The following is a 17,184-nucleotide window of genomic DNA, read 5'->3' as shown; positions in this document are numbered from 1 at the left end:
TGCTCGAAAGTTCTGAGGTGAATTTCTGTCCTTTGGTACAACTTTTGTGGTTACTACATTTTCTCTTTTAGTCCCTGTGTGATAGTCTATTAAGGTGATCACTTAAAAGGGCCAGTTGTCATCCACTAGCAAAGTTTGTGCTGGTTGTTTGCATGACCTCTGGCCCATACTGCCACATCCAACTCAAACTTCTGTTCCCCATGGTCTTGGCATGGGAGCTCTGAGATGCTACCTCAGATTCCTTCAGTGAGGTTGTGAGCGATTTCATGGCCCCAGGGCACAGTGGAAGTAATCAAGGGCTGAGACTTTAAAGCCTTTTCCAGCTGATCCTGTTGTCTTCTTCCCTTGTAGGCTGCACACCCCTTGTCAGTCTCCGAGTACTCCCTCACCTTGACGCTCATAGGGTCAAGTTCATTAGAGACTTACTTTGCCTCTGGGGATTATGTAGTTTTGTGCTTTTGCTTCTGTTAATAGTTGTCTTTATTCCTTGTATAAGTTTTCCATGGTTTATTCTGGGTACAGGAAACAGCAGCCCACTGTTTGATTGTGGTCTCAGCTGATTCTGACTGGAGTAGATCTGTAAAGGAGTTAAGGAACATCGACAGTCTTACAATATGTGCTCCTCTAGGAATACACATAACATACTATTCTGTTTGAGACTTCTTTCTCCTAAGGCTGTCAGGAAGATCTTCTTGTTGCCTCTATGTGGAATGTATACATTGTTTTGAGGTTGCTTTGTAGGTACGATTTTTCTATGGTTGCTTTTATTTATGGTGTTTTTCTATTACGTGACCAAAGAAATTGTGATTCTTCCAGGCCAGACTCTTGCTTTTGTTATGGTGATCTATTTTCATATGAGATAGCTAAAATTTTTTATATGTTTGAATATTTCCTGTCTTATTTTCTAAGATTTTTAATTCGAGGATAAATTCTTATGTTATCTTTTGGTTTTCATTGTTCTTATTCATTTGGCATTATTGTATATAAGTCTGTATTGGCTATGTGTCCTTGTCCAGATTTTTACTACATTTTAAATATGAGCGTTTATGAAAAATTTTAATTGGAGGATAATTGCTTTATAGTGTGTTAGTTTCTGTTGTACAACAGTATGAAGCAGCTATAAGTATACATATATCCCCCTCCAGGAGCATCCCTCACATCACCCCATCTCAGTCCTCTAGGTTGTCACAGACAGAAGTCTGAGCTGCCTCTGTTCCAGAGCATCTCCCCACTAGCTATCTCTGGTACACATGGCAGTGCATATACGTCACAGCCTCTCTCAGTTTGTCCCTCTCTCTCCATCCTTTGCTGTGTCCACGTCTTTTCTCTGCATGTGTCTCTATTCCTACCCTGCAAATAGATTCATCAGTGCCAATTTCTAGATTCTATATAAATGTGTTAATACGCAATAATTTTTTTTTCTCTTTCTGCTTTACTTCACTCCGTGTAACATACTCTAGGTGCATCCACCTCACTACAGGTCAGTTCAGTTCAGTCGCTCAGTTGGGTCCGACTCTTTGTGACCCCATGAATCACAGCACGCCAGGCCTCCCTGTCCATCACCAACTCCCAGAGTTCACTCAGACTCACGTCCATTGAGTCTGTGATGCCATCCAGCCATCTCATTCTTGGTTTTCCGCTTCTCCTCCTGCCTTCAATCCCTCCCAGGATCAGAGTCTTTTCCAATGAGTCAACTTTTCGCATGAGGTGGCCAAAGTACTGAAGCTTCAGCTTTAGCATCATTCCTTCCAAAGAATTCCCAGGGTTGATCTCCTTCAGAATGGACTGGTTGGATCTCCTTGCAGTCCAGGGGACTCTCAAGTGTCTTCTCCAACACCACAGTTCAAAAGCATCAATTCTTCGGCACTCAGCCTTCTTCACAGTCCAACTCTCACATCCATACATGACCACTGGAAAAACCATAGCCCTGACTAGACGGACCTTAGTCAGCAAAGTAATGTCTCTGCTTTTGAGTATACTATCTAGGTTGGTCATGACTTTTTTTCCAAGGAGTGAGCGTCTTTTAATTTCATGGCTTCAGTCACCATCTGCAGTGATTTTGGAGCCCAAAAAAATCGAGTCTGACACTGTTTCTACTGTTTCCCATCTATTTCCCATGAAATGATGGGACCGGATGCCATGATCTTTGTTTTCTGAATGTTGAGCTTTAAGCTAACATTTTCGCTCTCCTCTTTCACTTTCATCCAGAGGCTTTTCATCTCCTCTTCACTTTCTGCCATAAGGGTGGTGTCATCTACATATCTGAGGTTATTGATATTTCTCCCGCCAATCTTGATTCCAGCTTGTGTTTCTTCCAGTCCAGTTTTTCTCATGATGTACTCTGCATATAAGCTAAATAAGCAGGGTGACAATATACAGGGTTGACGCACTGTTTCCTGTTTGGAACCAGTCTGTTTTTCCATGTCCAGTTCTAACTGTTGCTTCCTGACCTGCATACAGCTTTCTCAAGAGGCAGGTTAGGTGGTCTGGTATTCCCATCTCTTTCAGCATTTTCCACAGTTTATTGTGATCCACACAGTCAAAGGCTTTGGCATAGTCAATAAAGCAGAAATAGATGTTTTTCTGGAACTCTCTTGCTTTTCCCATGATCCACCTCACAACAACTATCTTAAATTTGGTTCTTCTTATGTTTGTGTAATAGTCCATTGTATATATCTACCACAACTTCTGTATCTATTCATCTGTCAGTGGAATTTGAGGTGGTTCCTTCCATGTCCTAGCTATTGTAAATAGTGTTTCAATAAACAGTGCGGTCCCTGAATGTTTTCACTCATGGCTTTCTCAGTGTGTATGCCCAGTAGTGGGATTGCTGAGTCATAGGGTAGTTTTATTTCTAGTTTTGAAAGGACTCTCCATACTGTTCTCCGTAGTGGCTATATCAATTTACTTTCCCCCTCAATGTGCAAGAGGGTTCTCTTTTCTTCATGCCACTTCAGCACTTATTGTTTCTAGATTTGTTTATGATAGCCTTTCTGGCAAGTGTGAGGTGATGCATCATTGTAGCTTTGGTTTGCATTTCTTTCATAATGAGTTGTAAACATCTTGTCTTGTGAGCATCTGCATTTTTTTAAAGAAGAGATTTAGGATTACAGAAAATTTAGCAGATAGTATACAGAGTTCCTATAGAGCTAGTCTCTTCCTCCACTTAGCATCTTCTGTTATTAACATCTTGGATTGGTTCAACTGATACAAGTTCATTTGTTAAAACTGAGCAACTCATATCAATATGGTGTTATTAACTATTGTCCGTTGCTTACAATATATTTTACTTTTGTTGTTTTGCAGTTCTGTGTTGTTGCTTTTGTTCAGTTGCTCAGTCACCTCTGACTGTGACCCCATGATCCATAGCACTCTGGGCTCCCTATGCTTCACCATCTCCTGGAGTTGGCTCAAAGTCATGTCCATCCAGTGATGCCATCCAAACATCTCATCCTGTGCTGCCTCCTTTTCTTTTTCCCTTCCATCTTTCCCAACATCAGGGTCTTTACCAATGAGTCAGCTCTTCCCATAAGTGGCCAAAAGTTTGGAACTTCAACTTCAGCATCAGTAATCCCATGAACATTCAAGGTTGATTCCTTTCAGGAATGATTGGTTTGATCTCCTTTCTATCCAGGGGACTCTCAAGAGTCTTCTCCAGCCCCACAATTCAAAAGCAGCAATTTTTCATCACTCAGCCTTCGTTATGGTCCAGTGTTCACATCCACACATGACCCCTGGGAAAATCATAGCTTTCACTAGACACACCTCTTTTGGCAGTGTAATATCTCTGCTTTTTATTATGTGATGTAGGTTTGTTATAGCTTTTCTTGCAAGGAATTAACGTCTTTTAATTTCATGGCATCTTTTAATTTGGGGCTTCCCTCATAGCTCAGTTTGTAAAAGAATCTGCCTACAGTGCAAGAAATGCACGGTCAATTCCTGGGTCAGATAGATCGCCTGAAGAAGGAAATGGGAACCCAATTCAGTATTCATGCCTGGAGAATCCCAGGGACAGAGGAGGCTGGGAGGCTACAGCCCATGGGGTCGCAAGAGTGGGACACGACTTAGTGACTAAACCACCACCACCACCGCCATGGCTGCTTTCACCATCCACAGTGATTTTGGAGAAGAAATTTAAATCTTCCATTGTTTCTACTTTTTCCCCATCTGTTTGCCATGAAGTGTTGGGACCAGATGCCATGATCTTAGTTTCTTGAATGTTGAGTTTTAAGCCAGGTTTTTCATTCTCTTATTTCACGGTCATTGAAAGTCTCTTTACTTCCACTTCACCTCTGCCATAAGGGTGGTATCATATGCACATCTGAAGGTATTGATATTTCTCCTGGCAATTTGATTCCAGCTTGGGTTCTTCCATCTGGGAATTTTCATGATGTATTGTGCATTTACCTTAAATAATCAGGGTGACAATATGCAGCCTTAATGTATTCGTGCCCTAATTTTGAACCTGTCTATTGTTCCTTGTCCACTTCTAACTGTTGCTTCTTGAACTGTATACCGGTTTCTCAGAAGGCAGATAAGGTATTCCCATCATTTAAGAATTTTGCAGTTTCTTGTGATACAGGCAAAGGCTTTTGCATAGTCAAACAGGTAGAAGTTTTCTGGAAAAGTCTTGCTTTGTCTATGACCCAATGGAGATTACCAATTTGATATCTGATTCCTCTGCCTTTTCTGAACCCAGCTTGTACATATTGAAGTTCTCTTTTCAGATACTGTTGAAGCATAGCTTGAAGCATTTTGAGCATTCCCTAGCTTGCATGTGAAATGAGCACAATTATATGATAGTTTGAACATTCGTTGGCATTGCACTTCTTTGGGATTGGAATGAAAGCTTACCTTTTCCAGTCCTGTGTCCTCTGCTGAGTGGTCCAAATTTGCTGGCCTGTTGAGTGCAGTACGTTAACATCATCATCATTTAGGGTTTGAAATAGCTCAGCTGAAATTCCATCACCTCCACTAGCTTTGTTCTTAGGAATGCTTCATAAGGCCCCCTTGACTTCACACTCCTGGATGTCTGGCTCTACGTGAGTGATCACATCATCACTGTTATCTGGGTCATAAAGACCTTTGTTGAACAGTTCTTCGGTATCTCCTTGCCACCTCTTCTTAAAATCTTTTCCTTCTGTTCTGTCTCTATAGTTTCTGTCCTTTATTGTGCCCATCTTTGCATGAAGTGTTCCCTTGGTGTCTCTATTTTCTTGATGAGAACTCTAGTCTTTCCCATTCTATTTTTCCCCTCTATTTCTTTGCATTGTTCACTTGAAAATGCTTTCTTATTACTCCTTGCTGTTCTTTGGAAATTTGCATTCAGATTGGTATATCTTTCCTTTGCCTTTTGCTTCCCTTCGTTCTCAGTTATTTGTAAGGCCTCCTCAGACAACCATTTAGCCTTTCTCATTTCTTTTTCTTGTGGATGGTTTTGGTTACCACTTCCTAGACCTTGTTCTGAGCCTCCATCTTTAGTGTTTCAGGCAGTCTTCCTACCAGATCATATCCCTTGAAAGTATTCCTCACCTCCACTGTATAATCGTAAGGAACTTGATTTAGGTCATATCTGAATGGCCTAGTGATTTTCTCTACTTTCTTCAACTTAAGTCTGTCTTTTGCAGTAAGGAGCTTATGATCTGAGCCAGAGTGAGCTCTGGGTCTTGTTTATGCAGGCTGTGTAGAGCTTCTCCATCTTCAGCTGCAAGTTATTCCTTTACTTCCTACATTTCCATTCCAGTCCCCTATTATGAAAAGGACATTTTTGGGGGATGTTAGTTCTAGGCTGTGATGTACATCTTCATAGCACCACTGGACTCTAGCTTCTTTGGCATCATTGTTTGGAGCATAGACTTGGATTACTGTGATGCTGAATGCTTTGCCTTGGAAATGAACCAAAATCATTCTGTCCTTGTGGACAATGCACCCAGTACCTGCAGTTTGAAGTCTTTTTTTGACTATGCGACTGCTCCATTTCTTCTCATGGATTTTTGCCCACAGATACAATGGTAATCTCAATTAAAATCACCCATTCCTGTCCATGTTAGTTGTCTGATTTCTAAAATGTTGACGGTAACTCTTGCCATCTCCTGCTTGACCAATTTCCATTGATTCATGTACCTTCAAGATTCCTACATAGTACTGTTCTTTTTTTTTTTTAAGATTTAAAATGTTTTATTTTTATTTTTATTTTTTTTTAATTTTAAAATCTTTAATTCTTACATGCGTTCTCAAACATGAACCCCCCTCCTACCTCCCTCCCCATAACATCTCTCTGGGTGATCCCCATGCACCAGCTCCAAGCATGCTGTATCCTGCATCAGACATAGACTGGCGATTCAATTCTTACATGATAGTATACATGTTAGAATGTCATTCTCCCAAATCATCCCACCCTCTCCCTCTCCCTCTGAGTCCAAAAGTCCATTATACACGTCTGTGTCTCTTTCCCTGTCTTGCATACAGGGTCGTCATTGCCATCTTCCTGAATTCCATATATATGTGTTAGTATACTGTATTGGTGTTTTTCTTTCTGGTTTACTTCACTCTGTATAATCGGCTCCAGTTTCATCCATCTCATCAGAACTGAGTCAAATGAATTCTTTTTAACGGCTGAGTAATACTCCATTGTGTATATGTACCACAGCTTTCTTATCCATTCATCTGCTGATGGACATCTAGGTTGTTTCCATGTCCTGGCTATTATAAACAGTGCTGCGATGAACATTGGGGTACATGTGTCTCTTTCAATTCTGGTTTCCTCGGTGTGTATGCCCAGCAGTGGGATTGCTGGGTCATAAGGTAGTTCTATTTGCAACAGCATCAGACTTTACTTTTACCACCAGACACATCCACAACTAAGCGTCATTTTGACTTTAGCCCAGTCTCTTCATTTTTTCTGGAGCTATTTCTGGGCTCTTCCCCAATAACGTATTAGACACCTAATGACCTGGGGTCTCAGGTATCTACCCCTGGTATGATCTCCTGATATCATTTCTTTTTGTTTTTTTCCTGATGTTCATGGGGTTCTCACAGCAAGGATACTGAAGTGGTTTGCTATTCTCCTCTCCAGTGGACTGCCTTTGGTTAGAATTTTCCACCATGACCCATCCACCTTGGGTAGCCCTGCAAAGCCTTATCCATAGCTTTTGAGTTACACAAAGGTGTGATCCACGTGATCATTTAGGTTAGTTTAGTGTGATTGTGGTTTTCGTTCTGGAGAATAGGGCATTGTGGTTCTTCTCTCTGCCCTCTGAAGAATGAGTTTAAGAGGCTTGTGGAAGCTTGCTGATGGGAGAGACTGGCTCTGATGAAACCTGGCTCTTGCTCTATTGGGTGGGGTAATGCTCAGTTAATAAATAAATAAAAATTAGAAAACCATAAAGAAAAATATAATTATATCAATATGACTAAAATGATTAATGACATTCATAGCTTTTAGTTTGTTATTGAACACCTCATTAAGAAGGATTTTGAACACAGAAAAAATATGTGAGATGTAGCTAATATGGAGGAGGATGAAATTCCCCTCTGCCCCTCGGGTTTTTTGTGGGTGGTTGAAGAATTAAATTGATGTGAGACAGATTAATATGATAAAATAAAAGTGTAATAACACATAGACATGAGAGAGACACAGGAAAACTGAATAACTCATCAACATGGCCAAAGCCCAGAGCCAAAGACAGAAGAAAATTTTAATGGTAGTTGTTTGGGACATGAAAGGATAGGAAGGCAGTTCACAGGGAGATGGAAATGGGAATGTTGGTAAAGGAATGTTTTCTGTGCCAGGCAGAGACTCCGGGCCACAGAGTGGACTCTCATCTCTAGGCCCTGCCAAGATTTCACCACCACATCTTGCCCATAATGTTTGCAGCTATCTCTGGTCATAGTTCTCTTCAGGGAACAGGACTTTTGTCTAAGTTCTTTCAGGCACTTAGGCCTTAGAGCTTAAGGAGTTTTCGAGCCCGAGGTTAGAGAGCCAAGCATTGTTGATGGGGTCGGGAGCAGTGGTGTTCAATGCTGAGTATAGTGAAGAAGAGGTCTCTGGTCCAAGAGGCTCCTTCTTTTGCCCAGAAAGAGTTCCTGTGAACAGGGCTCAGGGGCTGGCTGATGGTTAGTATCATTGGGAGAAGGCGAAGGGCTTTTCTAGGCAAATTAAGCATTGTCAAGCCAGACGAGTCTACCTGGCAAGTCTTTCAAAGTTCAGAGGTTTTCCTTAAGGCACGGAAGACTTGGACATAAGGGACCTCGCTGGAATCCTAAGGAGAAGTCTTCAGGGATGCACAGTCAGTTATCCATCTGAAAAGGAAATGACGAATGCTCATAAGGGGCTTCAGGTGTCACTGAAGTCCCTTATGGCCTTTTCATGGCTGTGACATCCCTCACCTGTGAGCTTGCTGGGCAGAATGTGGTTCAGTTCACGCCCCAGGGGCCATTGTGGCTTCCCTGAGCAGTTTTGTAAAGAAATTATTTATGTATTTAATTTTGGTTGTGCTGGCTCTTCATTGCTGCGTGTGTGTTCTCTAGTTTCGAGGGGTAGGGGCTACCCTTCATTGGGATGCACTGGCTTCTCATTGTGGTGGCTTCTCTTACTCTGCAGCACAGGCTCTAGGACAAATGGGCTTCACTAGCTGCAGCAAGGAGTGGTAAAGTAGAAGTGTTAGGAGATTGCTGTTATTGTTCAGTCTCTAAGTCATGTCTGAGTCATTGTGGCCCCATGGAATGTAGCCCTCCAGGATCCCCTGTCCATGGGATTCTCTTGGCAGGAATACTGGAGAGGGTTGCCATTCCCTTCTCCAGGGGAACTTCCCAATCCAGGGACTGAACGCAGGTCTCCTGCCATTTCAGGTAGATTCTTTACCATCTGAGGCACCAGGACAGCCATATTTCGGAAGGTAGCCAGAAAAATTTTAGCTCAATTTCTTTTTCTTTTTTGTCCATTCTCTCCCTATCCTGTAGACACACTCAGCTTAAATTTTATAAACACAAAGTGGAGGCTTTCAAGGCATACAGTGTCTGTATTTGTCCACCCAAAAGCAAAGATATTGGGAGTCTAGGCGCAGAGAAATGCAGAAGAAAGTGACTTTCATTCTAGCCCTATGAGCCAGTTTAACAGGCCATAGGTTAAAATTTTTGATTGGGTAGCATGGAGACCTCCTCTACCTGAAACCTATCACATCAGGTTTTGACTCAAATCCACATGGCCAGGACTGCAACCCCACCCCAAATTCCAGTTTGGGACTTGAACCATGGTCTTTTAATTAGAAACACTTACCTGGTACCTGGACGTACTGTGGCTCAGGTTGTTTGTGTCTTAGCGCAGAAGGAATTCAGCCAGAGGCAAAATGTTAGGCAAGAAATAGATTTATATATATAGGATGCATGTAAGAGATGCAAGCAGGCAGGTGACTAAGCTCTGCCTGGAGGATTAAGTGGAATATATTCTATAGTCAATGGAAAGTGGAGGACTAGCAAAGACTGCCTTCTCTGATAGAGGTCAGGCTTACATCACTCCCTCCCAATTCATTTGGAACAGGAAGAGTGTCTGACCTTATGAGGTCAAACTTGGATTATTCTAGAACTTCTTCAAATGGACAGAAGGGCTGTGACATTCCTCTTTTACCTAAAGGCCTGGGGAACATCTCATGGATTATTTATGGCTTTATGTTTAAACAAACCTGCCTTCCTCCACTACATTCTGATCCCTTTCTTGAACAATGTTAACTTACAATGGTCTACCAGTGGTTCCTAGGTTTCTCTATCTCTATTCCCCTCCTATACTTCTAGATCTACCTCTCTGTCTGTCTGTGCTCAGGCCCTCATTCATGTCTACTCTTTGCAACCCCATGAACTGCAGCACTCTAGGCTCTCTGTCCATGGGATTCTCAGGGCAGGAATACTGGAATAGGTAGCCACTTCCTCCTCCAGGAGATGTTCCAGAACAGGGATCAAACCTTCATCTCCTGCATTGCAGGTGGATTCTTTTCCACAGAGTCACCTGGGACAGCTACCTGTATCCTATGCTATTCTATCCCTGTCGTATGGAGGCAGGCTCCCCCAGCCAAGAGCTGTCGTTTCTCTTGGTGGGAGCCTTCTAAATGAAAGGCTCCAGCTTGGACTATTGTCTGGAATTTAGTGAGCAATTTTCTTCCCAACAAGTGGAAGGGGCAGTCATGCATGTGCAGAAACATCAAAGGTAAACTTTCCTAGCAAGGACTTGAGGGGAGGGGCACGCCACTTGGTTTGGGGCCTTCCTTCAGTTCCCTTTATCATGGAGGACTTGAAGGAAAAAACCCAGAGAAATCAGTCTGCAGAGAGCAGTTGACCCACGTATGAAAGAACTGTCCTTCCTGCCACATCAAGGGTTGCCTGAAGCTCCTCTGGTGAAATGACCAGGTGTCCTCTGGGAACTGCTGGGAGGTCTTGGAGCTCCTGTCTCTTTTCCTGAGGGTATGTGCTCAGAGTAAGGCCCACAACTCTCTGAGACCCAATAGAAGAAAATGGAGGTTGCCCAACTTACCACATCTACCTGTGGTCTCTCAGGACAGAAAGCTGGGATTGGAAATTGAGGCCTTCTGATGGCTGGCTGCACCTGTCCTCAGTCAGGCTCCTAGGAAGACCTGTATTTCCTCCATCCTTTCACTATTACTGTCCTCTCTCCAGGTCCTCACACTGACTTCCCATCTCCTAATGAGTCCTGTCCTCTCATGCTACAGCCTTAAACTCCCTTAGGAATTTAACTATCAGAGGCTGGGACTCTTCCATCCATTGACCTGAGGACACAGAGCTTAAGCTAAGGCTTTTATGTCCCTGAGAATCAGGAAGGATAAATGAGGGCATATTGATCTTTTCAGGGTATCTGACATTGCATGTGTTCATGACCACATTGTCCCTGAGTAGTTTTGTCTTCTTTCATACCATTCATTTATCAGCATTTTTTAAACTTTATTCCAAAACAGTTCTTTGGGACAGGGCCCCATGCATCCAACGAGACACATTTTTTGGAGTGTTTAGAGGAAAATTGAATGAAAAGACATGATGTCTGGCTTATGCTGGGAGAAGTGGCGCATTGTGGGCTCTGCACTATTCCAGATCAGGGGACTAGTCCCAGGAAGGTCACTTCATCAGTTTGTGAACTTGAGAGATTGGCAGGTTATCCATCCATAAATGCAGTCTGCTAAATCCGATCCTACATGAATGCTGGAATTCATGTACTACATATAAAGCAGTGGCATACTGATGAAGAAGTATTGGTTTGTAATAAGCGGGGGTTATGTTACTAGGAAACCCTCAAATCTGAGTTTATTTTTAATCCAGGAGAGAGCAGAGAATATGCAGTGAATTAGCACAAAAGAAACAAATACTCTTAAATGAGCTAAATAAGTCACAGTATTTTTTATTTTTACTAAAAGGAAGTTTAAAATAAGGTTAACCACAAGTTAAAGACTTTTTACTCTACTCTTTTCTCCATTTTCTTTTTGTTTCTCAATAGTTTCTGTGGTCTTCCTTCACATTTGCATGAAAAGCACTCTTGCAATGCTATGTTACCTACTTGCAGATCAGAAAGCAATACAGATGGCTCCTGAATCTTTTATGTCTACCAAAACTGTACCTTTAAAACTCTTAAAACAGCAGTGAATATAACAGCAGTATCATTACCAAATTAATACTCTGAAGAAAAACAACCTCTTAGAAGTAAAAATATTTGGAAAAAAAAAAAGAAACATATAATATGTAGAAGTTACTTGTGTGAAACAGAGAAATATGATCGAAATAAATGTGATCTACCCACTACTACCACGCGCTCTTTAGAAGCTTGAATGCTTTTCAAGAAACATTCTCTTCTAATGTCATGTTATCTTGTTTGCATTGTGAACAATATATTCAGTACTTTCAGTGTGTTTTACAAATACCCAAACTTTTAAAACATTAAAACAGCTACAAACTATGATTTATAAAATTCATACATTTGAATTGTGAAGCACAATAAAACTTATCCAAAGTAAGAACGTTTAAAAATACTAAAACCTCCTTCACCTCTTCACCTTTCTACTTTAAATCATCATTCACTATATATCTCTCATATGGATAAAAGAAAACAGATATATATAAACTAGACCTAAACTTGCTTACCTTTTAAAGCTGTAACAAGTTACTGGTTTTCTTCCCTCCACCCTACTGCTATGCACTATTTAGGAGCTTGACTGCTTTCTTCCAAGACAAAGGGAACAAAGTGCCCTGCCCCCTCCCTAGATGTGGGAGGAGCTGCGGGACTTGGCCCTGGAAGGGGCAAAGGCCTCAGCCATGGGTGGAGCCCTGGCCTCACCTCTCAGCCCTGCTCTCTCCGCCTGATCTCTCAGAACCTCGTCATAGAGATCTGGGAAGGAACTAGGGACCCTACCGTGGAACTTGGCTGGACCCTCCAGTACCTTCATCTTACTGGTGTCAGCACAAGCTCTCGGGCCCCACAGGAACTCATAGCGCAGAGGATCACTATTGGGCACCTGGCAGTAGTTCAGGTACTCCTTCTGCACCAGATCTTTGGTGATGAGCCTTCTGGGCTCCCCAAAGATCCAGTGCCTCCTCCCAGCATAGATCCCCAACATACTGAGGAATTCCCAGATCTCCTCCTCGGTGGCGCGGTTACCATTCATGAAGATGACCCTCAAGAGCACCATGAGGAGACCAGACTTGGGCAGCCCCCCCCTCAGCACTCGGACAATCGTTTCCTCCGAGGTTGAGCTTGCTGATGAGGGTGTAGATGTTCCTGCTACGGTCGACTTCCTTCATCTCCAGGCCAAAGACCAGCTCCACACACTCACGGGCTGTACTGAGGATCTCAGGGAAGTGTTTCCTGTACTTCCTGCTGACGATTTTCATCAGGGCATTCTGCGTGATGGGCTCCTTCTTGGTGTACTTCTCCAGCAGGAACTCCACCAGTATCCTGGCCTTCCTGGCCAGAGGATCTTTGCGAGTGCTCTGAGTGGCAGGGGCTGCCTGGGAGGCACCTGCACTTTCCTCCTCTAGGCCCTGGGCACCTTCATCAGATCCTGCACAGGAAGGCCCTGCATCAGGAGAGCTAGGGGCCATGGCTCCCTGAAGCTCCTGGCGATCGCCAGCAGCAGGGGAGCTCAGGGGAGAACCATGAGGGGCAGAAGAGGGGGAGGAGGGGCACTCCTCTTTTGGGGCTGCAGCAGCACTGGCCTGGGCCTCCTGAGTGTCCCCCCAGACCTGGTGAGGTTTCCCATGGGTATAGAACTTGTTCTTGTGCCTCTGAGGCATGCTGACAGCAGGTCAGGGGCTGCAGGTGGGAGTGCGGGCAGGAAAGCAGGCAAGGAGGGCACCTGGAAGAGGGACAAGGACATGCTGTGAGAACCTTCAGCGAGGAGAGTCTTCCCTGGCTTGAATGGAAGCCGCCTCTGAGGGGTCCTCGACGCCAGTGCTCTAGGACCCACAGGGCTCCTGTTCTCCTGGCCAACCTGTCTCCTGAGACCGCTGAATAGCAAGGGAGAGTGAGCCCTGGGCGCAGCAGACAGTCCTGCCTGGGCCTTAGAAGGGGTGGGGCATTGGGACCTGGCAGCGGAGGCAGGTCCTCTCAGCTGACATTCAGAGTCAGAATGAAAATTGGTGCGAGACACCTCCATACCCAACACCCCCTCTCCTGCACCCAGCCGGTTCCCTCTCCTGTCTGAAATTGATGCTACCACCTTCCCTGTCACCCCAGACGAGGAGAGGAGGGCGTAATCAGCCTCCCATGGAGGGCCCAGGACCTTCTCTTCTGCTGTGTCGTGGTTGCCCCTTCACAATCACGCTCAAGCTCCCCTCTCAGACCACCGCCCCACTTTCCAATGTTTGGCTGGAAGGAAGCGGTGATCACAGGGAGCGTACTGAGCTGCCCGTTTGTCAGCGAGGCTGGTCCTCATCCTGACTCTCCCCGAACCCTGACATCCTCTCTCTACTGACCAGCTGTCAGCAACTCAGACCCAAGTCCCCTCTTCTTTAAATGTTCCATGTCCGAGGTAGCAGTGAGGGAGCCCCTCAGCCTTTAGAGCAGCCCGGCGGGTGCCCGGATGATCCGCAGCCAAATCGCGGTGAGTGGGGGTTTACACATGGCTGCCGTTCTGGTGTATGGAGACACTCATTCCCCCTAGGGTCCCTCCTTCACGCCACAGGGCTCGTGGCTCTCCCACTACTGAGTGGAGCTGGGGTCCAGCAGAGCCTGACTGAGGCATTCTTTCCCGAGACCCCCTAGGGGTTAGTGGACAGTCTTGGGGCCTAAGAGCTAGGCTGGATCCTCTGGTCTGAGTGCAGGGCTAGGGTGGCCGGAGGCTTGTGGCCCCCTCTTTTCAGATAGAAAAGGGATTCGGGGGTGCAGAGACGTGTCCCTGCACTTGTAACTCACGTCACGTCCGATCTTGACACCCAATGACATGCGACTGCTCCCTCTGGGCCACCGTCAATGGCAGCTCTCAGGGGATAGCGGCACTGTCAAGGATGGCGTCGCTCTCCCAGCATGCTTAGGAGGACGTCACTTCCTGTCCTGCGCATCTGGGCTCCAGGAGGGCAGCAGGGGCGGGACCTGGACGGGCGGCGGTTCCGGGGGAGCTTCTGGGTTGGCACGTGGACTTTGCTTTGACTCTTAAGGGGTCCTGGGACGTCCCTGTCCTGAACTTTCAGCTGGCTCACTCCATGCCTCTCACTTGTGTCAGCACCTGCAGCAGGAAGAATTGGGGAGCCAAGCCTAACAGCCGTCCTGGAGCCATGAGACCAACCAGCGAGGGCTCTCTGGGCTCCCTCTTCTGGAGTAAGCGATACTCTGTCGTTCTCCATGCCTTCCCTTAACCCCTGTATATGCTGGGCTACGTGCCATCTGCTGGTCCCGAGGACAAGGCCTCATATCGAAAATGTGAACCCCCGAGTCTCCTGGTATGAAGTTGCACATACGTCTCATCTCACCATTTCTACCCAAGGCTTCCTGGAAATGCGCTGCTACAGGTAAGATCAGCTGAGAGGGAAGGATGGGAGACTGTCTTCTGAGGTGTGGAACCCCTCACATCTCACTCAGAAACTTCATTCATATTGACTGCTGACAGGGCCTGGAAATCCTTCCCTTTCTGGGTATAAGTCAACCCCTGTCCCCAGCCATGCTCATTCCATTCCAGAAGAGTAAGTGAAGGGGCTCCTTAGCCTGACAGTTCTCACTGTGGTCTCTCAGTCGACTGCAGGGTCGTTGCTCAAAAGTTCTGAGATGAAGTTCTGTCGCTTTTACAATTCCTGTGATACTAACTTTTCTCTTTTAGTCCCTGGGTGATAGTATTAAGCTGATCATTTCAAAGTGCCAGTTCTCATCCCCTAGCATTCCCTGTTGGCTCAGACACTAAAGAATCTGCCTGTGGCGTGGGAGACCCTGCGGTTCCAATCCGGGGGTTGGGAAGACCCCTGGAGGAGGCCATGGCAACCCACTCTAGTATTCTTGCCTGGAGTTTCCCCTTGGACAGAGGAGCCTGGTGGGCTACAGTCCATGGGGTTGCAAACAGCTTGGACACAACTCCAGTGATTAAGTGCACAGACAACAAACTTTGTGCTGGTGATTTCATGATCTGGGCTGTAGTGCCACACCAAGCCAAACTTTGGTGCCCATGGACCTGGCATGAGCCTCGGAGGTGCTGCCTCAGATTCCTTCAGTGAAGCAGTGGAGATTCATGATCCCAGGGCAGAGTGAAGAATCCAGGGCTCAAGTTTTAAAGCCTCTTCCAGCTGATCCTGTTGTCTGCTTCCCTTGCAGGCTGCACATCTGTGCAGTCTCTTAAGTACTCCCCACCTGGGCACACATAGGGTCAAGTTCACTGGAGACTTACTGTCCATCAGGGATTATTTAATTTTATGTTTTCACTTTTGTTAATAGTTTTCTTCATTCCTTCCATAGATTTCCGTGGTTACTTCTATGTACAAAAAGCAGCAGACGTGTTTCATTGTGATCTGAACACATTCTACTCTGAATGTGGTACTAACTCAGTACTTGAGTTACAGAAAATTGACAGTCTTACAATATCTGTACGTCATGAATATACATAACATACTATTCTGTTTGAGCCTTTTTGTTCCTAAGTCTCTCAGGAAATACTTCTTGTTGCCTCCATGAAGACTGTATACATTTTTCTAAAGCTTCTTTGTGGTAAATTTTTTCTATGGTTGCTTTTGCTTATGGTGTATTTTCTGTTACTTGGTGCAAGTATTGTTCATTCTTCCAGACCAACGGATGATTTTGCTGTTGTGATCTTTTTTTATTCCAGATTTTTGAAGACTCTTATATGTTTGAATATTTCCTGTTCTGTTTTCTAAGAATTTTAATTCGAGAATCAAATTGTTACTGTCTTTTGCTTTTCATTACTTCTGACTTTTATTCATTTGGCATTGTTGTATGTAACTCTAGTGGCTATGTGTAATTCCCTAGATTTTTTTCTAGTTTTTAAATTCATAGATTTTTTAAATCAATTATCAGTGGTTGGAGCATAGACTTGGATTACTCTAATTGTGAGTGTTTCACCTTGGAAATGAACCAAGATTATTCTGTCCTTGTTAACACTGCACCCAAGTACTGCAGTTCATACTTTTTTTTTGCTATGAGGCTACTTGATTTTTTCTAACATATTTTTGCCCACAGATGCAATGGTAATCTCAATTAAATTTGGCCATTCCCATTCCATCTTAGTTGTCTGATTTCTAAATATTGATGATCACTCTTGCCATCTCCCGCTTGACCAATTTCCATTGATTCATAGACCTAACAGTCAAGGTTCCTATGTAGGACTGTTCTTTATAGCACCAGACTTTACTTTTACCACCAGACACATCCACAACTGAGCATCGTTTTGACTTTGACCCAGTCCCTTCATTCTTACTGTAGCTATTTCTGGGCTCTTCCCCAATAGTATATTTAGACATCTACTGACCTGGGGGGCTCATCTCCTGGTATCATATATTTTTGTCTTTTCATACTGTTCATGGGGTTCTCAAGGCAAGGATACTGAAGTGTTTTGCTATTTTCCTCTCAGTGGACAGCTTCTGAAACTTGGACGAAAATGCCAGAAATACAGTACTGAATGGGAAAAGCAATGTTCAGTTCAGTTCAGTCACTCAGTCATGTCCGACACTTTGCGACCCATGGACTACAGTATGCCA

General features: G+C 44.4%; 1 protein-coding gene across 1 annotated transcript; it reads right to left on the bottom strand.

Moving 5' to 3' along the window:
* Window positions 1-12,251: 12,251 nt before the first annotated feature.
* LOC108635372 (melanoma-associated antigen B4-like) lies at window positions 12,252-13,284 on the bottom strand. Its single transcript, XM_018045537.1, is given in 2 exon segments — window positions 12,252-12,705; window positions 12,707-13,284. Coding segments are annotated over 2 exon segments (1,032 nt in total).
* Window positions 13,285-17,184: the final 3,900 nt, after the last annotated feature.

The sequence above is a fragment of the Capra hircus genome, unplaced genomic scaffold (genome assembly GCF_001704415.2).
Source record: "Capra hircus breed San Clemente unplaced genomic scaffold, ASM170441v1, whole genome shotgun sequence".
Lineage (NCBI taxonomy): Eukaryota > Metazoa > Chordata > Mammalia > Artiodactyla > Bovidae > Capra > Capra hircus.
Note: the sequence above shows the minus strand (reverse complement) of the source record. Positions and strands in the feature narration are given on the sequence as shown.